The 23,807-nt window shown below is 51.6% G+C and overlaps 6 protein-coding genes across 6 annotated transcripts; 4 read left to right on the forward strand and 2 right to left on the reverse strand.

Annotated features, from left to right (window-relative positions):
* Positions 1–246: 246 nt before the first annotated feature.
* Positions 247–3,294, forward strand: ATNIH1004_010463 (uncharacterized protein; the record flags this gene model as incomplete). The annotated part of the gene is made up of 3 exons (XM_033575033.1): positions 247–488; positions 605–2,477; positions 2,719–3,294. The coding sequence occupies 3 exons, from the start codon at positions 247–249 to the stop codon at positions 3,292–3,294; spliced, it is 2,691 nt and encodes an 896-aa protein (XP_033423051.1).
* Positions 3,295–3,534: 240 nt separating this feature from the next.
* Positions 3,535–5,920, reverse strand: ATNIH1004_010464 (branched-chain amino acid aminotransferase; the record flags this gene model as incomplete). Its single annotated transcript, XM_033575034.1, has 4 exons — positions 3,535–4,577; positions 5,073–5,540; positions 5,618–5,710; positions 5,794–5,920. 4 exons carry the CDS (start codon positions 5,918–5,920, stop codon positions 3,535–3,537), a joined length of 1,731 nt encoding a protein of 576 aa, XP_033423052.1.
* A 1,082-nt stretch (positions 5,921–7,002) lies between these two features.
* On the forward strand, positions 7,003–9,517 carry ATNIH1004_010465 (Zn(II)2Cys6 transcription factor; the record flags this gene model as incomplete). Its single annotated transcript, XM_033575035.1, has 2 exons — positions 7,003–8,186; positions 8,245–9,517. The coding sequence occupies 2 exons, from the start codon at positions 7,003–7,005 to the stop codon at positions 9,515–9,517; spliced, it is 2,457 nt and encodes an 818-aa protein (XP_033423053.1).
* A 564-nt stretch (positions 9,518–10,081) lies between these two features.
* ATNIH1004_010466 (uncharacterized protein) lies at positions 10,082–10,318 on the reverse strand (the record flags this gene model as incomplete). Its single annotated transcript, XM_033575036.1, has 1 exon — positions 10,082–10,318. One exon carries the CDS (start codon positions 10,316–10,318, stop codon positions 10,082–10,084), a length of 237 nt encoding a protein of 78 aa, XP_033423054.1.
* A 71-nt stretch (positions 10,319–10,389) lies between these two features.
* ATNIH1004_010467 (uncharacterized protein) lies at positions 10,390–12,671 on the forward strand (the record flags this gene model as incomplete). The annotated part of the gene is made up of 3 exons (XM_033575037.1): positions 10,390–10,415; positions 11,331–12,259; positions 12,337–12,671. 3 exons carry the CDS (start codon positions 10,390–10,392, stop codon positions 12,669–12,671), a joined length of 1,290 nt encoding a protein of 429 aa, XP_033423055.1.
* A 3,052-nt stretch (positions 12,672–15,723) lies between these two features.
* On the forward strand, positions 15,724–18,685 carry ATNIH1004_010468 (uncharacterized protein; the record flags this gene model as incomplete). The annotated part of the gene is made up of 3 exons (XM_033575038.1): positions 15,724–16,142; positions 16,794–16,863; positions 16,934–18,685. 3 exons carry the CDS (start codon positions 15,724–15,726, stop codon positions 18,683–18,685), a joined length of 2,241 nt encoding a protein of 746 aa, XP_033423056.1.
* Between the last annotated feature and the right edge of the window lie 5,122 nt (positions 18,686–23,807).

Raw genomic sequence — 23,807 nt, forward strand, 5'->3', positions numbered from 1 at the left:
ACATCCATTGTGGGTGGCTGGGCTGTCTGTTTTTGCTGCATTCACCTGATCCTAGCATTGGCCCCTCTCGCACTTTTCCACTGTACTCCCGTGCAAATTCTGCTCACTCTCCTGTCGTGTTTGTCCTTCCGTTGCGCTCTACCTCTCTCTTCTTTTTCAAGATCTCTCCCTCTTACTACTGCAGTTAAATAATGAGTGATACCCTCCCCATTATTTCCTGATATCTGGAATTACACGCCTTCAACTATGGTGTTTCTACGCCTCACTGTAAAGGTCTACCCTCGCGAGCAGCTCCAGTCCTCCTCGTCTTTTATCCGCTCCTTCCTCGGTGACCGTGATCGTGATGAGTCCAATCGAAGCTCGTCCGCCCCGGGGAATGGGAAGCCCGCCAGCTTCCTGTTGGCCTTGGAGAACCCGGAGGAGGTGACCCTGGGGGGACTATCTGGCATGATCCAAGAGAAATGGGCAAAGCTTAGGCCTAATGCTGAGTGAGTGCAAAGCGAGGATCTTCTTACCTTCCCTTTCTTCTCTACATGGCGGGTACTGCTGAAGAGGGACTGGTCTTCAGATCTTCCTGGTCAGATTGCTAATTAGGAATGGTTAGACCTCTAGATATCAAAAAACTACTCGACGATTCCTACGAGTCCGACGATCTCGATGCAGAAATGACCGTCGCTCAAGTTTTCGTTGACAACGGGAAAGCTCGCACTGACGGAAGTGACCAGCGCGGTACGGTGCGAGTTATCCAAAAACCGGCCCCCTACGCTCCGGTTCGCTTCCCATCTGTGACCCAGGACTGGGATGCTGCGGCGCAGGACTATGAGCGCCAGGCAAAGATGAAGAAAGAAGTAGTTGAGAAGTTTCGGTTCTCGCCTATTCCTGAGGAACCGCGGAGGACTTCTTCTGAGTCTGAACCCTACATTTACGATGAGCAAGCAACCACCGCTGTGGACATAAATCCTGCTCGAGAACGTCCCCTGTCGTCTACAGATAGAGCCGAAATCCCGGGGTCACCCCCGCAGTGGGGTAGCAAGTCCATTTGGGATGAGCATTCGCAGGATCGTCATGGCAGCACGGTCGCTGCGAACCCCCAGCATAAACGTTTGGAGAGCCAAGAACTAGGCGATTCCCCACCATCATCTCCCAAGCACACACCGAACATGCAGCGGTCTACATCCAAATCTAGCTCATCCCATGGCCAGGCCTCTTCGAATCGGCACATCATCGAACCTGCAGAACCACGCCTTCCCTCTCAGCGTGAAGCGCCAAGTGAGGAAGAAGAGGAAGGGTCAAGCGAGCAGGGTAGTGATGAAGATGAAAGTGGCGAAGAAGAGAAAGGGCGTGAGGCAAAAGAGCATCACGATATGGACGGCAATATCACCATGAATGGCAGTGCCACGGCGGACCAGCTAGCCGAACCCCGGGGCAGCTCGATCGAAGATCCAGCGCCAGGCAAAATGGCAGCACCGGAGCGTCACGCTTCCGAAAGTGGTTTGCTCAAGAGGAAGAAGAGCACTGAAGACCTCCAGCCGAATAAACAACAGCGCATAGATCAGGCCGGAACCCCTGCTGTCTCAACTCAAGCAAGCCACGGCGAACAGGTTACTACGGGGAAATCCTCGAAATCGCCTAGTACCAGCCCATCGGCAACGCGCAGAAGAGAGAGAGCACCATCCTTTTCTGGCCTCGCAAGGCGCTTGAGCTTTTCTGAGCGGCCACAGGAGTTTTCCAAGCCGGGTCTCGGGCTGGGTATTACCAAAAGCCCACCAAAGAAGGAACCAGTCATGCTCGATTTATCTCAGGATTCGCCGGGGCCCAGCGATAGCGTATTCTCAATCCCAAACAGTGCACCCATCCCTCGTTGGGGTTTCCAGAACCGCTCGAGTCCTTCCAAGTCGCAAGCTTCTACTCCAGCGAACAAGGCTAAACAGTTACAGTCAGCGATGCGTAAGGATTCACCAGTTGAGAGGTCGTCGGAACGCCGGTCGGTATCCTTTGCTGAAGGAGACGATGTTTTCATTACCGGTTCTGGACCGGCCCCCATGTCAGCTCCTCAGAGTACCGCCAAGCCATCCACAAGTGCTCCCTCTGAGAGGAGAAGGCCAAACACCGGCACTATCATCTATCCTGACAATGTGTCGAAAGAAAGGCTGGAGAAGATGCAGAGAGAGGCGGAAGAGAAAATTAGGGAGAAGGAAGAGCTGGAGGAGAAAATCAAGATTGCCGAAGAACAAAAATTGAGCCCTCAGTACACTCGTAAGTTGAATGAGGCGTACAAGATTCTGACGACAATACGAATGCATGAGACTCGCCACAGGGAGAAGGCTTTGTCAACTCTCCGGCCCAAGCTCCAGAGCTTACGACAGGAAATTGCCAAAATAGAAGAAGCTATGGACAAGACCCCAATACTGACCGCGCCACCGCCGAAGAGAGGTACCACTACTCCTATCATCGATGACACTACGAACAATGTGGCGGTCAGCAACAGTCCGGCGCCGCGATCAACTTCATGGAAAGCAGTCAACAGTGTGGAGATGATGCCTGGGTCGAAGGACCAGACTGCATCCACCGCTAGGAAAAGCCCACGCAATCCTCGAGATACCAGCGAAGTAACCAAAACAGTGACGCCGACCTCCTCTGGCATAACGCGTGCCACGCGGGCAACTACTTCGATTGACGCCAAAGTCTCTCAGAGTTCCCAGATGACAGACGATCTAGAGCTACCACCCCCCCATGGGAACCGTCCATCGTGTCGATGTAGCGTCTAGGCGCACAGCCAAGACCGCGGAACGGCCAGCGTCCAAGAAACCGACTCCTTCGAAGTCGGTAGAACTTTCATCGTCTTCTGAATCCGAAGAGTCGGAATCCGAATGCGAAGAAGAAACTGACTCCGAGGAAGAGAACCAACCTCCGCTAAGCAAAGCCGATTTGATCCGACGAAGCAATATTTCGACTTCTCAATCTAGTGCCAAACCCCCAACATCTTCTCGACCTGCGCCACTGCAGACATGGTCACGCCCCTCGGCTAGTTCGCAGATCCGTCCCAGCTTGAAGTCGCTGAAGGTGGACCAGAAAAAGGAGCAACTGGCGAAAACACAGCCCAAGCGGGCTACCTCCGCACAGCGCCGGCATGGAGACATTTTTGACGGGCCCTCGGACAGCGACTCGGAGGAAAGCGAAAGCGAAAGTGAGAGTGGGAGTGACAGCGAGAGCGGCAGCTCTGATGACGGCGATATCCATTCGAGTGGGAAGGTAGGGAAACTACGGAATGTGCGACGCCGGTCGAGAACCTGATACCCTTTTTCGATGTACATTTGATTGTGTTCCTTATTTGCCTCGTTCGAGCAGGGATTCATGTACCATTTTGACTGGATAGTATGCATGGATACCTCCATCAGAATCGCTTGGGTTTAACAGTTGTGTATTTATTAACCAGAAATTGGGTTAATCCCCTTACATCACAGTCCCGAAAAAGTAACTAAACGTATGTTCCTGTTCTATCTTTCTATTTTTCTTTTCCAACTCAGTTTTCACCTACACTTTACCCTCGACCCAGTCCTGCGGCGGTCTCTGCACAGGTAAGTTCCAACCGAACCGATCCTCGAGTTTTCCGGTCTGTATGCCCTTGAGCGTCTGCAGAAGCTTTACGCAAATGTCACCTCCACTCTGACCATCTGCACCACACTCAAAGGAGAATTTGTCATCGCGCGAGCGCACCGTGATACTGCGAATGGGTACCAACGCGGCCGCCGTCCCAGCGGCTATAACCTCGGTAAACTCCTTGATCTCCTCGTACGGGATACGACGCTTCTCGACCGCGAAGCCAAAAATGCGTTGGCCAATTTCACAGACCGATGCGGCAGTGACCGAATCGATCACGTTGTTACTATCCGGCTGCACGAGAGTCACCGCACCAGACGCCGGGTCCTTGCGGACACCGATGAACGCCGAGGTTGAGAACTCATCGATCTCCGATCGCGTCCGACTATCCAGGTGCAGCGTAATGCCGAACCCTTCAGCCGCGGCTCGTCCACTATGTCGCAGCACGGGGGCATAGTTTCCGCCCACCTTGGCGGACCCGGTGCCTTCCGGGGCGGCACGATCAAAATCCTCGAGGATCAAGGCATCCACGGCATGAACGCCGTGGTATACGCCAGTGGGCATGACAAACACGACGAAGGTGTACTCATCGGGTGGACTGAGACCCAATTGGGCGGATGAGCCGAACAATAACGGCCGGATGTACATGGCGGCACCGGTCTCGTGTGGGGGCACGAATTCGGCGTTGGCGGCGACTGCGAGGGTCACGCATTTCACGAACAGGTCCTCGGGAACAGGCGGCATGGAGACGAACTCGGCGGAGCGACGCATGCGCTGGGCGTTGCGATCGGGGCGGAAGATGGAGATGGAGCCGTTCGAATGGCGGAAAGCTTTGAGGCCTTCGTAGGCTTGTTGGCCGTAGTTCAGGCCCGGAGCCATGCCGTGGATGGGGAGGTGAGGGGATCGCACAAACTTCGGTGCGCTCCATTGGTTGCTGCCGTTGCTGCGCGAGAAGTGGCATTCGACATGGCCGTTGACTGCAGAGCGGAGAGGGAACGCACGCACGTTAGTTAACAGCATATAGAGAATGAAGGAGGGAATACCTGCCGTCGCGGACTTTGAAGCCCACATTGGACCAGGTAATGGACTCCGTGGGAGCTGGAGGGAAACTGGAGGATGCCATGAGTTATTGAATATGTCGTGGTGGGGTGGATGAAGATAAATCTTTTGCTCCGGAATGGAATTGGGAGGAGTCATTGGGCTCCAAATAATATAATGTTCTCGAGCTGGGCAGATGACGCATGGCGCTAGCCTATTTCGGCACTGCTTCTTGCTCCTTCATAACACACCAAAGTCTTTCCGTGTTTCATCCACGATTATACACAATACCTGATAGTTTACACGGATCGGGACAAGGGAAAATCATTGATTCACGGGTATAAATATTATTTATATACTAGGCAACGTAATCCTGGTCTCCAAGGCATCACCCACGATTGAAAACCGTCAGAGTATACGCAACAAGTGCCCACCTATAGGACCTGAATCACCGTCTGAAATGCTCTGAATCCCCCCTCGTCTCCGATATCGGAACTCGCTCAACGTCTCGTGCCAAGAAGGCAATGCAGACGAAGCCTGAGGACCTTGGGCCCCTGCCTTGGCAATGTGGACCAGCTGGCCCAGAATGGCATACTCAAGCTTCAGTTTCACGCTGTATATGAAGGCACTGAGCAGGAAATGGATATTGTACACGGCGGCAAATTTGAGCGTGGCTGAAAGAATGCCAAGAGCGAGGATGGTTACGTTGGCGAGGAACACATGGGCGAGAATACGCCGGCCATGGATATAGGCCGGAGCAGTTTGATGGCCTCCCACAAACAAATGCTGGACAGCAGGCCCTCCTGCAAACACAGAATCGTGCCGTTGATGATACTCAGGATGCTGTACAACCAGTTGCACGCTCCCACAGGACGGAAAGGTGCAGGCATAGGAGGAGGGCGCTGGGGATGTGCAGGAGGATGGCATTGATCAGAATAACCCGGAGGATCACTCGCAGAACGGTTGGATTGGGATAGACCAAGTGCAGATGCATCCACAGCACCAAAGAATGGCCCGTCGTCATCGCACAGAAGCTGACCAAGACCAAGGTGAGGGGCACGTGCGGAGACACCTGCGGATAGCGGTAAATGAGCAGGTATCCCAAAGAGTATGGAATGATGCCCGTGGTTGCTCAAAGCAAGGACCAAAAATAACAGCTCCGATGCTGGAAGGTGCAGATGCACAGCACGAGCAATTCCAGCGCACTGTACCAGGTAACGCCGGCAAACGCCACGGTGTAGTAAGGCAGCTCGGGAGGGCCTTCACGGCTGAAATCGACCATCGAAGATGTATGAAAATTGAGCCATGGGTCAATGAAAGCATGCTTCCAGGATTATTTGTATGGCCCGGACAATTGGGAGGGAGAGAAGGACATTAGTAGTGCTGGGAGGCCGAACCCGAGGAGAGTACTCCGTATATCCTACCTAAGTACGTATACAATCCCACGTCGACAATGGACGCCTCAGAATTTCTTTTCTTTGTCTCGCAGCAAACTGGGGTGTGAATTGCAGCTCGAGGTGCACCATCCAACTTGAAGTGACGGAGATTCTCAAGCGTTGGCGTGGAGGAAAGGACCGCCAATGGGGAGAAGTTCAGGTGTAACACGGCAGAGAGGCATTAGACACGTCATGTCAGGCATGACTTGCTTTGGACATGATTCACACGGGTCCCCGGTCTCAACTTCTCCTGAAGCCATCACGACTCGCGCTGGATTTGGATTCAGGGAGGGTTTGCAATGCTGAACTGGGATAGGATGAAGTTGATCGGAATAGGACTCGGGAAAGCACATGTACCACGCTCAATCAAAGTGTGTTCCTTCTCATCCATGCAATTTCGTTACTTCTTTCCTGTTTTCCCATCTTTCTCATCGGCGGAACTGCTGGGCGGGTCGAGATTGTCGACCCAGTTGATCCCGATCGTACTGCTGGATAAAAGGTGACTGCGGTGCCTTCCAATGGCATAAATAATCCCAGATCAAGAATACTGCGGAAATATCCGGTCCAGCTAGGATGCAGGCTCAATGGGACATGATCGACCTGTTCCCTCTACCGCGGGAGATAGGGAACCCCGTGAGGAATATCGCTCGCAGATGTATTTTCGCGATGAAGCAAGCCGACGCAGGCTGATCATGCTGGGAGGAGATCAAACAGGGCATCACAAACTGACTAGATGCCAGAATGGGGCATTGATTGCTCTAATCTCGAAACGAGTCCCATGTTTCCTCGCTTCCCGCGCAAAGTGATGTGCCTGACGATGCAGGCATCCTATGACTAAGCGTGGAGACGACTCCGTTCCTTCCTTTCTTCCCTCTCTCTTTCCTGTTCATCTGTCCATTAAGTCCTGCATCGCAAATGTCGGCGTGAAATGGATCCAGCTCAGTTGGTGGAGGCACCGTCAGGTAATACCGCAGGGACCGACAATCCGCACAACGGTCCTGCGAAACGCCGATGGAGGCGTAACCGCATCGCCTGCGACTCCTGCCACGCTCGTCGGGTGCGATGTGACCGCGCCTTTCCCTGTTCCCGCTGCCTGCGCAGTGATATCCACTGCGAGTTCACTCGAGAGCGTCGCAAACGAGGTCGCATCGCTCGCTCCCGCCAGACGGACCCTCCAGCCGCCCCCGCCCTCGCTGCGACCACCCCACTGCCGAATGCCTCTCCGTCGTCCAGCTTCCACCACCGTTCCCCGGTGACAAATGACCATACCACATCTGCTCTGAGTATCGACGAGCGGCGGTCACAAGCCAACGTCTCAGCACAGCCTCGGAGATCCAGTCCCGGGCCTGGAACCAATGTGACGGAGGAATGGCTGTCAGCTGCGCACGTATCACCGGGCTCCTATGATATCTTGGGGGGTGCAGGTGCTGGGGTGGATGATGGTCCCTTTCCGTGTATGTTTGATATGTGGAACGGAGTCGACCTGGCCGGTCATAATGGGGCGACACGGCAGGCAAGGAACACAATGGGCCTAACCTCGGGCGTGTCGTCCACAACTCTGAAGTATCCCGCGCTGGAACCCCTAATGCCTTTCCTGGATGCGAACATACCTCGGCCGCTGGTGTTCGACCTGTTGGAGTTGTACTTCACCAGCGCCTTCTCCACTCATATGCACCCCGTGTGTCACCACATCCACTGTTATATCCTCCGTAAATCGTCCTTCTTACGTCGGGATTTCCCTCGTCCCAGCAGCCCTGCTCTGCTGGCCAGTATGCTCTGGGTGGCGGCTCTTGATAACCATGCCTTTGCACTACCCATCTCTCCGCCCCAGCGGAAAAAGATTTGCCAGTTTCTCTGTGCGCTGACCATTCGTTTGCTGCGGCCGTTAATCCACGTTTCGTTCAAGGAGCAGAAACGTTCTGCGGCGAATGACTCAACTTGTGCTCCTGTGGGTCAGGAATTACCCCCGACCACCACCCATCATCCCTTTGAAGGTGAGGGGGACGATCGAGGCTTGGTGGGCCCCGTCGGCTCTCTGGATGATGTAATCACATACATCCATGTCGCCTCGATCATCTCGGCCAGTGAGCAAAAGGCGGCCAGTATGCGATGGTTGGTTGGAATACTTTTCTGGTGCGGTTTAGCGGGTCCCTCACTAACGGGTTCATAGGTGGCATGCCGCGTTTACACTGGCGCGTGAACTCAAATTGAATCAGGAAATTGAGGTGATGCCCAACGCCAACAACCCTACGGAAGAATCGAGCCCATCCTTTGAGTATTCTCTACCAGGTTGGAATGGGGTGGATACGGGGTCTTTGTTCGATTATTCCAACCCAACTCGACCGAGCCTCAATTGCGTTTGCGAGCGTGGCCGTGATGCACAGAGCACTATCACCGAAGAACATCGGGAGGAGCGGCGCCGGGCATGGTGGCTGCTGTATATCATGGACCGCCATCTCGCCCTATGTTACAACCGGCCACTGGCCTTGTTGGATGCCGAGAGCGAGGATCTTCTGCTGCCGCTGGACGAAGGCTCGTGGCAGTCCGGCAACGTCCATAGCAACAGCCCCAAACCCGACGGGCCCCAGTGTCCACTCTCGGGTGACAAGAACAAACGCCGCATATTCCCGAACTTCATCTGCCACGACCACTCCATCTTTGGCTTTTTCTTGCCGCTGATGACCATAACTGGTGAACTGATTGATCTCAACCAGAGCCGCAACCATCCTATCCTCGGTTTGCGTTTGCTGGGAAAGGATGTCTGGGAGACCCAGGTCAGTGAAGTCTTGCGCCAACTCGAAATTTACAAGGCCAGTCTTACCACTTTTGGGGCCGCCACGTCTGACTCGGAGCCATCGTTGTCGTCCACTTTCACTCCATCCCAGCCGGACCCGCCGCCAGTGGTCGAACCCAGCCTCTCTCAGGCAAACTCCTGGCACACGCAAACTGTCATCTCGTATGCTTCCTATCTCGTGCACGTTCTCCATATTCTGCTCGTGGGTAAATGGGATCCCGTATCCCTCATCGAAGATAAGGACTTCTGGACCTCTTCTCCAGCCTTCGCCTCCACCATCTCGCATGCGCTAGACGCAGCCGACTCTGTCCACCAGATCCTGCGCTTTGACCCTGACATCAGTTTCATACCGTATTTCTTCGGCATCCAGCTTCTGCAAGGCAGCTTTCTCCTGCTCTTGATCGTCGAACGGCTGCAGAAGGAAGCCGGCGAGGGCATCCTGAACGCCTGCGAAGTGATGATTCGCGCCACCGAATCGTGCGTCGTCACCCTCAACACCGAATACCAGCGTAATTTCCGCCAGGTCATGCGCAGTGCCGTGGCTCAGGCACGCGGACGACCCGTTAACCACAGCGAGATCCGCCATCGCCGCAAGGCCGTCTTGGCTCTCTATCGATGGACTCGAAAGGGCACTGGACTGGCTCTATGACACCATCCGCCTACTCATATTCCACATTCTTTCCCTTCTTTTTGGATTCTATGTATGTATCTTTGACCTACCAATCCAATCCAATCCAATTCAATTCAAGGTTCTATTGACCTGTTGCAGCCCGACTATTGAAGCGTCTAGCTATGCAGGTGCTTCCCTAATGAAGCAAGAACCTGAGGTCTAAACGCCCTATAAAATCCCACATAAGACAGACAGTAGCGAACGCTTGCATAAAACGCGTAAAAGGAAAGTCAGCAGATCGCTAAATATAAAAACACACAACTAATCCGAAAGGTAACCCAAAAGCACTTTCTTCCTCCCCATCCTGCCACGTCACAGCTGTGTCGTAGCTCTGCGTCATGAGTGCAGCGAGCACTGGAGGACGTGCTTTGGAGTCTGCGAGCCCTCCCCGCAGCCACACCGGTCGCTTTCGGTGCCTTGATCTTATACAGAAAGCGCGCTAGTCCAATCCGCATGGTAGACCGTATGAGCTGTCTCTTGTCCAACTGGAAGGTATAAGGATTCCTGTCGCGCAGTGATAACTGCCGAGGCTCCGATGCCGCCCTAGTAACTGCTACCATCGGTACAGACCCTCGTGGCGTCTCGGGGGAGGCTGTTATGTTGCTGGATTGCTTCTTCGCGTGTGTCGGCAATGGTGATTTCCGGTGGATCCCACCATGGGGGCACGAACATAGGCTGGATTGTTTCCACGCTGAATTGCTCCGGGTCCTCCTCGAGAGCCTGGGCAACGCGTCGTTCAAGCCGATGCAGCTGTGATAGTGCCGGGTCGCGTTGGGGCATCGTTGCGTATGGTGCGCAAGGTTTAGTGGAACGGGGAAGACATGATTTGTAGGCAGGCCCTGTCGGTAGCCATGCGCAGCGCCACGCTCGCGTGGCGGTGCGTATAATCATACTTCCAGGGCGACCGGTGCGGCCGTGCGGAAAGCACCCACCACGCGGCATACTGCGCGGTGTTGGATGCTTTCCAGCACATTGGTGATTTGTGTGGCGCTCGATTGATAGCCTTTGGCGCCTCGAACGAACCACGCTGAGCAACCGTAGATGTGATGGCCGAACAACTAGATTAAATTGGTGCTATCTTAACAAGAATTTCAAGCTTGGAGAAAGGAAGAATGTAGTGGGGGGGATGCAGAGAAGTAAATAAGTACGTACAAACAATGCAAATAAGCAGTCACGTGATAACCATCATAGACTACCAAATGTAGTAGTAGTAGTAGTACAGAGCCTTGCAAGTTCGGCTTTACATGGTCTACAACTCTTTGACTCCTCCTCAGCGCCATTCCCGCAATCTAATCCAGATTAGGTTTAGTCTGTTAATTTAGTAATTTACGATTAGTATTGAACGTAAGTATACGAAACCAGGTGTTGCTTCTTGTATTGTAAATATGCAGATGTTTCTAGAATGTTCCCTGCAAACCAGACAAAACATCAACAAAGAGACAAAGAGTGTGCCCGCACAGACTGGCCAGGTGTCATCTTGTCTCTTCAAACACCTCTGGAATAGGTGTGATAACCAAGACCTTTGGCACCTTCAAAATCGGAGCTAATTTTCTTGATTTTTCTCGTATTCATTTTGGAAGGAATTGCTGCCTTGATGAATACGATATTAGGCTTGCTTGTCTAGTGCATTCCGTCCGCTGAATGTTCCGTCGTACAAGGCGCTTAGGCTGCATATACACCGAGATCCTACACTCTACTGGCAATCCTCGTAATGTAACTGGTTGCTGGTGCCACCCGAAAGAATGTGGAGATGCTAATATGATGAGGCTCAATAGCGTACCGTGGTTCACAGGCGATCATGGCCAATCTCTCCATATGACACGTTCCAACAGTGGGATGCCCCCACCCCCGGGAGTTTCCACGGAACACCAGCCTTACCTTCGAACTTTAGCTACATTAGCTCTCACCACGGCGGCCCATATGTGCGCTACTCCACCCCATCCCAAATACAGGCTAGGCTTCCCTTGCTAGGGTTGGATGACTGGGAGGAGGAAAGAGCATATGATGAGCAGCCACCCATCTGTATTCACTACTCTATTGAGTGGAAGCTTGCATTAAATAAGCGGGTTGTAGTAAGCGATACGGAGCAAAACTTGGTGTTAGCTCCCAGTGCCTACTGGGACAAATTCCTCAACCCAAAACTAGAAAGGGTTGTTGGGCAGAAATTTTCTCGTGACCAGCGTGTTCGTCCTGATGACACTGCAATAACTGTTGCAATCAACGACCGTTCCGAACATAATCTTACTAAGCGGTTTGAGAAGACCAATATTAATTGGTCCCTCGTAGAGGATCAGCTGCTGGACTGGGGCGACTTGTTCCGTGCTGGGAAGAAACTTAGGCTGATTATTACATTCTATTATCTTGGGGACAGTCGATCATGTCAAAAAAAGGGAGATAAAAGAGGATCATCAGCGACCCAAAGGATGCAAGTGGAGATGGAGAACCAGCTAAATGCTGAACACACCTCTGGCTTGTCTAGTTCTTGGCGGCAGGTCTATCAACTAATGCGTTGTCGTGATAAGGCCTGTAAGCAAGGAGTGCACTGCTTTGAGGACCCTGTGTCCCAAAAGCACTTCCCGCTGACTCAGCATCACCTCTCAAGTCTCATTGATTTTGTTAATGGTGGTGGTATCTTGCGTACCGAAAATGACATTCCTGATTGGTTCCATGAACAGCTGAAGGCAGAGGAAAAGATCTTGAAGACAAAATCTAAGGATAAAGGTTCGTCAGCACATGGGGCACTTGCTCTCCAATTAACATTGTTTTGCCTGCGCAAGCGCTATCATTATCCACTCCAGCTACGACGCCGGCTGTAGTTCCAGATACACCACCTTCAAGCACATCACGGTGCAAACGTCTTGATATTGCTGGGCCTCGAGATGTAGCGGTCAGGAACTACAGCGAGTGGCATGCGTCAAAAGTGAATGACTATGACCTCAAGAATGATTACCGAAAAGCGTGTCAAGTGGCACTTAAGAATTGCCTTGATTTGCAACAGATCCTTAATCGCCCAGATCCAAACTTTTTCATAGAGAGAGAGGTGAAAATAGGCACGGCCCATCGCTTCGTTGATGACATTATTGAATGGGCTGAAATTTGCAAAGAGCAGATGGATTACTCCGAGTTTGATTGATATCTCCGGCTTATATAATACTGTACATTTCAAGCATCATTTTCTTTCTTGCTAGGTTTATTATTTGGCTGGTTTTACGTTCAAATTTATCTTATTTGGATTCGAATCAAAGTTGCGTCTTCTCGTTATAAATCTATTTCATTATAAGTTGTACTTAGTTGAGCATGCCTCCTATGCCACATGAGTGTTTTCGTCACTAAGCCAACTAGACAGCTATAGCAGATGTTGCATCTTGCTAATTGTTAAGCCAGCATGCCGGAAATGACCTGCGGCACTTTGCTCCCGTGCACCTACAACGCCAACACACCACTGAAGAAAGCCCTGGAAATTTCGGCCAGGGCTGTCCACGTAGAGCTGCCAGCTTCGCTTAATAAAGCTCTTGAGCTCAAGAAAAACTCCTCAATCGGGTTCAAATCAGGCGAGTAGGGTGGCAGGTACACAACTTTACTCCTGCATCCCGACACAATTGTCTGATCCTCTCAGAATGATGAAAAGAGGCATTATCCATTACTAAGACAGACTTTGCAGCTGGCCATCTACCACAATGATGGAGCAATTGTTCGATAAAGTCCTCGAACACGGCGGCATCGGTTGACCCCTGGTAGATCCTGGAGAGGACAATGCCATCCTGAGCATATGCCGGTAAGATATGATACCGTTGCCCTCGCTGGAACTCGGAGAGTTGGACCGGTGTTACCCCAAGTGGAGACCAACCAGTCCGCCGACGTCCGCCCGCTTGTCACATCCAGACTCGTCCACATATACAAGGTGATACGACTGAAATTGAGACAATTTATAGAGGTAGAAATCTCGCAAATCCGCATTGCGTCGGTTTGATATCTGTCGAATTACCTTTTTGACCAGCCTTTCTCAGTAAGCGCTCTGCTGATGGTGCTCGGTGAGACAGATACATTAAAATGTTGCTGAAGAAAGGATGCCATTTCATCCAAATAGAGGTGGGGTCGTTCGCGCAGGTGTCTACAGAGATATTCTAGCATCAAAGGGGTGATGCTTCGCTGCGGGCCTACCTGTTTTGGCGGGGCTTCAACTTCGCTAAAGCATTCTAAATTCGAGCGAATGCTACTCACAGTTTGCCTGGTGCATTTGGCTTCATATGCTATCTCATTCGTGGTCAGTGACGTATTATTTATCATATCCTGAATAAGTTTTCGTTTCCATGGTGGAAGATTTGGTGCCATAGGAAAAGTAGAAGAATAGATAATCCTCAAAGGCCCTAACACTCGCAGGGAATAGGTGCCTGGCGGGCCAGATGTTGGATGAGAATCCATGGAATTAGCAAGCCAGCTGGCAGGAATAGGAAACGTTCGGATAATAGTAATTCCTGTTACGGCACGTGAGTCAAGAATTAATACAAGACTTGAAGACATTCTCCCAAGAAAGTTTTGTTGGAATAAGAAATCAAGTTCTGAATGAAGTTGTATGTCCAAAAAAAATATATAGATATACTCTTGGTATGGATTCCTATTGACTCCAATTGATTATAACGTGTATGTCCGTAGCTAGGCGACTGTGGGTTGAGTGCACAGCCTTGCAGGAACACGTAGCTGTTACCCTCTTTCCCCAGCCTGATAATCAGTGCTTTGCATTCTCCTGCCCACAATAAAATTGTTTTCACATTTTAAAAGTCATTATCGCCATACCTGGACTTGACTTGCTTTCTCATGTTGCTTGTTTTGATCCACCATGACCTCTTTAACGAACGATGACTACGCAATCGCGTGGATATGCGCCTTGCCGCTGGAGATGGCAGCAGCGAGGGTCATGCTGGATAGAATCCATAAACCCTTACCTAAACCACCCACTGATCCGAACGCGTATGTGCTTGGTGAATTAAATGGCCATTATATTGTCATTGCTTTGCCTACCAACAGGTGTATATGGAACAATATCCGCTGCAACTGTCGTGTCTCATGTGGTTTCAACTTTTCCGCGGATCCAATTTGGACTGATGGTAGGAATTGGAGGAGGTGTCCCAAGCACAAGTAATGATATTCGGTTAGGTGATGTGGTGATCAGCAAGCCGGATGGAAAGTATAGTGGTGTGATACAATATGATTATGGCAAGGCGATTCAAGGTTGGCAATTTGAGCCAACCGGCACCTTAAACAAACCACCACAGACCCTCTTAACGCATATGGCTCAACTTGAAGCAACCCGAATAACGAGAAGAGAGGATACTATTTTAATAATAGTGCAAGAAGTACTGGAACAAAACCCTAGTTTAAAGGAAAGATTTTCGCCTCCACAAGAGCAGACAGATTTTTTTTTTCATTCCTCCTACCACCATGCAGACAAGGAAGATAGCTGTGAAAAGTGTGATAAAGAACAATTAGTTAAACGACAAATGCGTGGTACCAGGTCACCTTATATCCATTATGGGCTGATTGCATCGGGAGATCAGGTGATAAAGGACTCGGAAAAACGAGACTATCTAGCTCAAAAGCATGGGATACTCTGCTTTGAGATGGAGGCAGCAGGCCTTATGGACGGGCTTCCGACGCTTGTAATCCGAGGGATATGCGACTATTGCGACTCCCATAAGCAGAAACAGTGGCAAGGATACGCAGCTTTGACAGCCGCTGCATATACAAAAAAATGTTGTTATCAGTCGTGCCTGTCCCCGCACAGACTGCGGCTTGATAAAGTGCAGTAGAGCGCGGCACTGGGTGGTTACACTAGGAAGGAACCCGAACTTTGTTGGTCGCCAGAATGAAATTAGGAAGCTAGAAGGATTAATCACAGTGCAAGATGGGCCCAGAAGGATTGCAATCACTGGTTTAGGAGGGGTCGGAAAGACACAAGTGGCCCTAGAGATAGCACACCGCATACGCGACCAAGATAAGGAGTGCTCAATTTTCTGGATTCCATGTACAAGCCATGCAATTATTGAGCAGACATTCTTAAACATTGCACAGACACTCGAACTTGGTGACGTGAAGGCATCAGAGGTTAAAAACAGATCAAGATATACCTCACCTCCAAGCGTGCAGGAAAGTGGCTTTTAATTTTTGATAATGCGGATGATACCGAGATGTGGTTAACAGCTAGTGACACAGCTCTGGCCCTTGAGGATCTTCTACCTGAGGGTGGACAAGGCCGTATTCTATTCACTACCCGAAACCGAAAACTCGCCATGAAGCTGGCACCTTTCAACACCGTTCCAATTCCAGACGTGGATAGAGAAACCGCACTAAAAATTCTGGAAAGAACATTGGAAAATGAAGACTTGCATAAAGATAGTACGATATCAGCTACTCTTCTAGAGCAACTGGCCTTTCTACCTTTGGCAATTACACAGGCAGCAGCATATATTATCGAAAACGGTATAAATTTGTCTACCTATCTTGCACTTCTCCAAGAGCAGGAACAAGATACTGTGGAACTCCTTAGTGAAGACTTTAGGGATCCAGGACGCTATAAGGATATCCAGAACCCTGTGATCAGTACCTGGTTAGTATCATTTAGACAGATTCAGCATCAAGATCAATTAGCAGCAGACTATCTATCTTTTATGGCCTGTATTAATCCAAAAAATATTCCCCAGTCCCTTCTTCCTCTCCAAGCATCCAGGAAACAAAGACTTGACGCTTTGGGGCTTCTGAATGCGTACTCATTCACCAACAGCCAGAACATGGATATAAATATGCACAGACTTGTGCATATTGCAACCCGGAACTGGCTTAGAAAGAATGGACTGTTTGGTCACTGGATCCAAAGAGTGGCTGATCTATATACAGAAGATATTTCCACATAATCACCATACTAATCGAGGACTTTGGCGAGAATACCTTCCTCATGCTTTGGCACTTGTGCATGAAAATGAATTTATTATACAACAGGAACAATACATCGATTTGGTTAAGAAGATTGCAGATTGCCTTGCTAGTGATGGAAGATATCACGAAGCAGAGGTACTATACAACGAGCTGATGAGGATTAATCAGGAGAAAATGGTTCAGAACACCCTTCCACTCTACCAGCATGGCGAACTGGCATCAACCTGAATCAGGGACGATGGAATGAAGCTGAGAAGCTGGAGGTGCAAGTTATGGAGACAAGCAAGACAGTGCTGGGAGCTGAGCATCCTGACACTCTGACCAGCATGGCGAACCTGGCATCAACCTACCGGAATCAGGGACGATGGAATGAAGCTGAGAAGCTGGAGGTGCAAGTATGGAGACAAGAAGACAGTCTGGGAGCTGAGCATCCACTTGACCAGCATGAACCTGCTACCTGGACAGGGACGATGGAATGAAGCTGAGAAGCTGGAGGTGCAAGTTATGGAGACAAGCAAGACAGTGCTGGGAGCCGAGCATCCTGACACTCTGACCAGCATGGCGAACCTGGCATCAACCTTTGGGAATCAGGGACGATGGAATGAAGCTGAGAAGCTGGACCTGCAAGTCATGGAGACAAGGAAAACAGCACTGGGAGCTGAGCATCCTGACACTCTGACCAGCATGGCGAACCTGGCATCAACCTTTTGGAATCAGGGACGATGGAATGAAGCTGAGAAGCTGGAGGTGCAAGTCATGGAGACAAGGAAGACAGTTCTGGGAGCCGAGCATCCTGACACTCTAACCAGCATGGCGAACCTGGCATCAACCTACCGGAAGCAGGGACGATGGAATGAAGCTGAGAAGCTGGAGGTGCAAGTTATGGAGACAAGAAAGACAGTGCTGGGAGCTGAGCATCCCTCTACTTTGACCAGCATGGTGAACCTGGCATCAACCTACCGGAAGCAGGGACGATGGAATGAAGCTGAGAAGCTGGACCTGCAAGTCATGGAGACAAGGAAGACAGCGCTGGGAGCTGAGCATCCTGACACTCTGACCAGCATGGCGAACCTGGCATCAACCTACCGGAGGCAGGGACGATGGAATGAAGCTGAGAAGCTGGAGGTGCAAGTTATGGAGACAAGCAAGACAGTGCTGGGAGCCGAGCATCCTAACACTCTGACCAGCATGGCGAACCTGGCATCAACCTTTGGGAATCAGGGACGATGGAATAAAGCTGAGAAGCTGGAGGTGCAAGTCATGGAGACAAGGAAGATAGTTCTGGGAGCTGAGCATCCTGACACTCTGACCAGCATGGGGAACCTGGCATCAACCTTTTGGAATCAGGGACGATGGAATAAAGCTGAGAAGCTGGAGGTGCAAGTTATGGAGACAAGGAAAACAGTGCTGGGAGCTGAGCATCCTGACACTCTGACCAGCATGGCGAACCTGGCATCAACCTACCGGAATCAGGGACGATGGAATGAAGCTGAGAAGCTGGACCTGCAAGTCATGGAGACAAGGAAAACAGCACTGGGAGCTGAGCATCCTGACAATCTGACCAGCATGGCGAACCTGGCATCAACCTACCGGAAGCAGGGACGATGGAATGAAGCTGAGAAGCTGGAGGTGCAAGTTATGGAGACAAGCAAGACAGTGCTGGGAGCCGAGCATCCTGACACTCTGACCAGCATGGCGAACCTGACATCGACCTACCGGAATCAGGGACGATGGAATGAAGCTGAGAAGCTGGACCTGCAAGTCATGGAGACAAGGAAAACAGTGCTGGGAGCTGAGCATCCTGACACTCTGACCAGCATGGCGAACCTGGCATCAACCTTCCGGAATCAGGGACGATGGAATGAAGCTGAGAAGCTGGAGGTGCAAGTCATGGAGACAAGGAAGACAGTTCTGGGAGCTGAGCATCCTGACACTCTGACCAGCATGAATAACCTCGCCTATACCTTGGAATCCCAAGGGAAGCTTCATTATGCTTTGGCTCTAATGGAAAAATGTTCTGAGTTGCGCAGCAAAGTATTAGGGCCTAATCACCCAGATACCAGATCCTCCTCTTGTGCTCTTGGCGACTGGATGGATAAGTATAATTCATCCCCAAACCATACACCCCCAGCAGCGCCCACTGAAATAGAACGTTTGCAACATATACAGGAAATTTCACGGGGCCTACAGTGTAATGATCGCTCAGTCGCCCCGTGAAGAGCTCATTAATCTACCTTACACCCAGAGACTGTCAGCTGCAAACTTATTTATTGGAAATCACCCCTTCTTATCGCTTCCAGAACACCCTCCCCACGCCGGGAGGTCAAGACTTACAAGAAATTGATTAATTTGGCGCCACCGTAGTCTGCGCCATTAAGCTGGGCAACGGATGAATTGAGCTGTAGGAGTAGTTTAGTCTCAATTATTCAACATAATCCAGTATAGCATGTACAGAATATTGTAAAGTATCCTTGCATGGAAGGAGAAAGTGCGCTACTAAACTTTGAAAGAGCCAACCTTCAATTTATGAATCACCTATTTAAGCGAGTTAGCTGCTTAGTTAGGATCACTAGGTGGTCAACCACTAGTACAGTAGTTAACTTAAGTCGAACCACTTAACGAACTGGGTCATTAAATTTGGGTATGTACTGTACAAAACCATGTTCTAGCATCGGAAATACCGGTAATGTTACGTTCCATACAAGCCATAAATTACTCCAATTCAGGTCTAAATCTAGGATAGATTAGGCCGCGGGAGTGGCGTTTAGAAAGAGTTGAAGAGTGTAAAATCAGGTAAAGCCGAACCAGCAAGGCGCTGTAGTAGTAGTAGTATTCATACTCGGATCTGTCAGCTCTACGCCGAGTGCCGGAAAAGGTCCCGTTCCGACGGCTGGGCCAACCGTCGGGGCAGTTAGATACAGGCACATGATACTATATCATATGATCGAAAACGCTGATTCAACCTTATCCCCGATCTCGCCCCTATATCCAACCTCTCTGCAGTGTTTCGTCGCTAACAACCGCCTCGTTGGTTGTTGGTTCCGTGCCCTGTGTCATTCGTCCGTGTCATACGCCTACGGCCTTCGAAGGGCCTTTTAAGGAATAATGGTCACTTTTTGAATAGAATTCCGATTGCATGTCGGAGGGTACCCGCCTACGGGTTGTGCGGCGTGGGGACTGTGTCGTTAGCACTCCTGAATTGGCCGAGGAGTCGTGTCTGCAGCATAAATGTGACTGCCCGCTATGTCAGGCCGGCTGCTGCCGACGAGACGTCTAGGTACCGCCGATAATCAGTTGTTCGGCGGTCTTTCCACAATGTCTTTGACCGCAGATCTGCATGCCGGTGGCATGAGATAGGACATGTTGAACCACTGCGTCCGTACCCGCAGGGCATGCGGTCGTGTCCATGGCACTAAGGTCCTAGGTAGGATGCGAGTGCAATCTTACCGGTCTGATCTTATAAGCACCGAGCTGTGCGGCGGGGAGGGCCTCGTGGAGGTCAACACGCGCTTTGTGGGCTCGGGCAGTATCTTTTTGTGTGTTGGCCGTGGTGGAGGTGCCCACTGTTTTTCCCAGCTTTGTGGGCAAGCTCGCGCAGGCGCCGGCGACACGCAGAGACCAGGAGAGTCCTGGGTCCGTACTACCGTGTCGTTGGCGGCCTGCTCGGCGGCGAGCTTGGCTAAGTAGTCAGCGTGCTCATTGCCGGCGATGCCTTCGTGGCCCGGGAGCCACTGGAGGCGTACGCGGCGATGTGCGGTGACTTGATTCAGTCGTTGGAGGATACTGCGAAGAATGTATTGACCTGACTGTCGTGCAGGCTCAGCGCAGGCACGGATGGCGGCTTGGTTGTCAGATAAGATCATAATATCATTACTGGCTGCGTCGCTGTTGGTAGGGGTCGCCAGTGCAAGTGCCATGTCAATTCCTATAAGTTCTCCTGTATAGACCGTATGCGTTGTCTCTTGTCCAACTGGTTGGTATAAAGATTCCTGTCGCGCAGTAATAACCGCCGAGGCCCCGATACCGCCCTTGTAACCGCTACCATCGGTATAGGCCCTCGTGGCGTCTCGGGGAAGGCGGTTATGTTGCTGGATTGCTTTTTCACGTGTGTCGGCTATGGTGATTTCCGGTGGATCCTACCATGGGGGCACGACCACCGGCTGGATCGTTTCCACGCTGAATTGCTCCGGGTCCTCCTCGAGGGCCTGGGCAACGCGTCGTTCGAGCCGATGCAGCGGTGACAGTGCCGGGTCGCGTTCTATATGGGTTCTGCGTGTGGTGGGGGCGTTGTTTCGTATGGTGCGCAAGGTTTGGTGGAATGGGGAAGACATGATTTGCAGGCAGGCCCTGTCGGTAGCCATGCGCAGCGCTACGCTTGGTGGCGGTACGTGTAGGCATACCTCTAGGGCAACCCGTGCGGTCGTGCGGAAAGCGCCCGCCACGCAGCATAATGCGCGGTGTTGAACGCTCTCCAGCGCTTTGGTGATTTGTGTGGCGCTTGATTGATAGCCTTTGGCGCCTCGAATGAACCACGCTGAGCAGCCGTAGAGAATCTGTGGCATAAGGACTGCGGTGTACATGCGTCGGAGGTATCGGGTCGGTACGCCCCATGTTGACCCTGCGATCGACGAGAGGGGCGTTAGCTTCACGGCTTTGGCTTGCAGTGCTTAAGTGTGCTTTGCCGCTAGGTTGGGGTCCAAGAAGACCCCTAGATACCGCAGCTCAGACGTTGGCTGTATCGCGGTGCCATTTATATTCAAGGGACGGTCCAATTCCATAGCGGAGGTGGCATGGTGTCTATCTCGTGGCCCGATCTGGCGTACCATATTAATTAGGCCATACTTGGACAGTGAGAATTCGACGCATGCGTGCGTTCCCAGTGTTCCGCGTGGGTGTGGAGCCGACAAGACAGATAATTCTCGCGAACCGTCGTGCCCCAGACCAGGATGCAGATGTCGTCCACGTAACCCAGCGTCATGCTCTTGTACGTTGGGAGGGTGTCAATAAGGTCGGCGTTATAAAAGAGGTAGAGGATAGGGGACAGTGGTGACCCTTGAGGGATGCCGGTTGAGACCTCGCACTCCTTGCTAGGGCCCTCTTGGAGGCAGATAATGGTTCGTCTTTCTGTTAGAAAGCTGGAGATCCATTGCACTATGGCTTCAGGCACTCTGCGCTTGCGTAGATTGTGTAGTAGTCCTATGGGATACATTGTCATATGCCCCGGAGACATCCAGGTTAGTAGGGTGGCCACGATGTCTCCGTTTCTCCACGCCGCATGTACCTGCTCTAGGAGTAGGTGCAGCGCTATTCACAGGACGGCCCCTGCGACCACCAATATGGTGCTCTGGTAGGAGCCCGTAACATTACAAGGTAGCTAATCCGCGACGCAATGATAGCTTCCAGTGCTTTGCCGATAGTGCTTAAAAGCGCGATTGGACGGTAGTTCTTGGGGTTGGAATAGTCGTCCTTCCCTGGCTTGCGCAGGACGACAGTCTTTGATGCTCTAAAGTGGTTTGGGCAGTAACCTGTATCTATGCAGGCGTTGAAAATGCCCTCCAGCCATGTTTCGATGTGGGCCAGGTTCCGCTGTAGGACCAGGTTAGGAATCCCGTCCGGCCCGGGGGCCTTTCGGGGTGCGGGTGGTGCACCGCTCGGCGAACCTATGGTAGTAATCCTTGGGGTTGCGAGCGGTGTTGGATAGCCACCGCGGATATTACTGTAGTCAGCGTTGGCGTCGTTAACTTCTGGAAAAAGCGTCTGTCTAAAGGCATGCGCCTTCTCTTCGGGGTCGTCAATCAGCGTTCCTGTGGGTGACCGTAGTGCCGGTGTGAACGTGGGTCGGGGGTTATCCGGGTGCGTGCCCACCGAGCGAGCTTCCAGAATCCATCTATAGAGGTGGTGGCTTCCTCTATCCTTTCCCTGTGCATGCTCCTGTTCAGCTTGGCCGTTTCGCGCGTTAGTTTGTGCCGTGCCTTGCGAAGTTCCCAGTCTGCTTCCTGCCCTTGCGCTTGGCCCTGCGGCGGGCCCTTCGTGTGAGCTGCTTAAGGCGTTTATCTCTGGCGTGTAACCAGGTTTGGAGCGGCATGTGTAGACCTTTGTGGGGTTGCAGCATTTGCCGCTGCGGTCAGTGCGGCGACCAGGCAGCTGACTGCGTTGTCGATTGTGTCCTGCGTGGCGGATTGACGTAGATGTAGGTCTATGTCGTATGCTGCGTCTAGGTGTTCGGCTAGGACCTTTTGGTAAAGGTCCCAGTTGGTGGCATCCCAGTCCCATCTCACCACCTCCGGTGCCATCATCGGCCGAAGATCCAACAGTGTGGTGATTGGTATATGGTCGTCCCCAGCCACAAATCCTCCCGTGTTTGGCAGGTGATCATACGGTCAGCCAGCCAGGATGTGGCCCAGACAAGGTCAATTGTGGTTTGGTGGTCACCTTGCTCATAGGTAACCGTGTCTTCTGGGAGTAAAAGCTCCAGTTGGCGGTCAGTAACCAGGTCGATTAGCTGTTCAGCTTCGGGATCCTGGTGATTATAGCCTGTGGCAGCCCACATGGGGTGGTGTAGATTAAAATCTCCAAGTATTAGGTGTTTATCTCCTTCACGCGCGTGGATCTCAGTCCTAAGGCAGTCCAGCGTGCGAGATAGGCCAGTGTGGTTAATATCCTCTGTCAAAGTATTCTCTTCGTCGTTCTCATCTCCGCGGCTCTGCGGCCCGGGGTTGTATACGTTGTACACGTGTACCGGCTTGTCAGCCAGTTCTTGTATGGTCAGCACGCTTAGGTTGCGCGTGCAATGTCTCACGGTCCATGTTTTCGGGTCGATTTTCTTACTTATGAAGAATGCCACTCGTGGCGGTGGTGTCTTGGTGTCGTTGGTATAGCTTGGTGTCGGTTGGATTGCCACGTGGAATCGACCTCCCAGGGATGCCGAGTGCGTAGAAATCTGCATGGTCGTATAATTAGGGTATGGTTCTTGCACCGCAATAATATCTGCAGTGTTTTGCACCTCTTTCTCACCAAAGAGATGCTGCATAACAGCGACGCGTTTCCCGCAGTTCGCCTGTAGGACTTTTAGTTGTGCTTTTGTTGCGTCATGAGTAGGAAGAGGATGAAGCCATATGTTCTGGCATGTCTCTACTAAGCTCGTCGTCGTCGTCTTCATTTGGGGGTGGCTGCGGTGCGCTGCGCCGGCGTGTTACCGGCTTAACATTGTTGGCTTGTTTGATTCCTGCCAGCGATGTGTGCTTGCGGGTGAGCTCTTCGTTACTCTGGTTGCCTGTGGCCATGACATCGTCATCGTCCTTGCCGTCCAGTGTGTTGCGTCGGATGCGTTTATTTCCAT

This window comes from Aspergillus tanneri, assembly GCF_003426965.1.
Source record: "Aspergillus tanneri strain NIH1004 chromosome Unknown AapTan_5_pilon_pilon_pilon, whole genome shotgun sequence".
In the NCBI taxonomy this organism is placed as follows: domain Eukaryota; kingdom Fungi; phylum Ascomycota; class Eurotiomycetes; order Eurotiales; family Aspergillaceae; genus Aspergillus; species Aspergillus tanneri.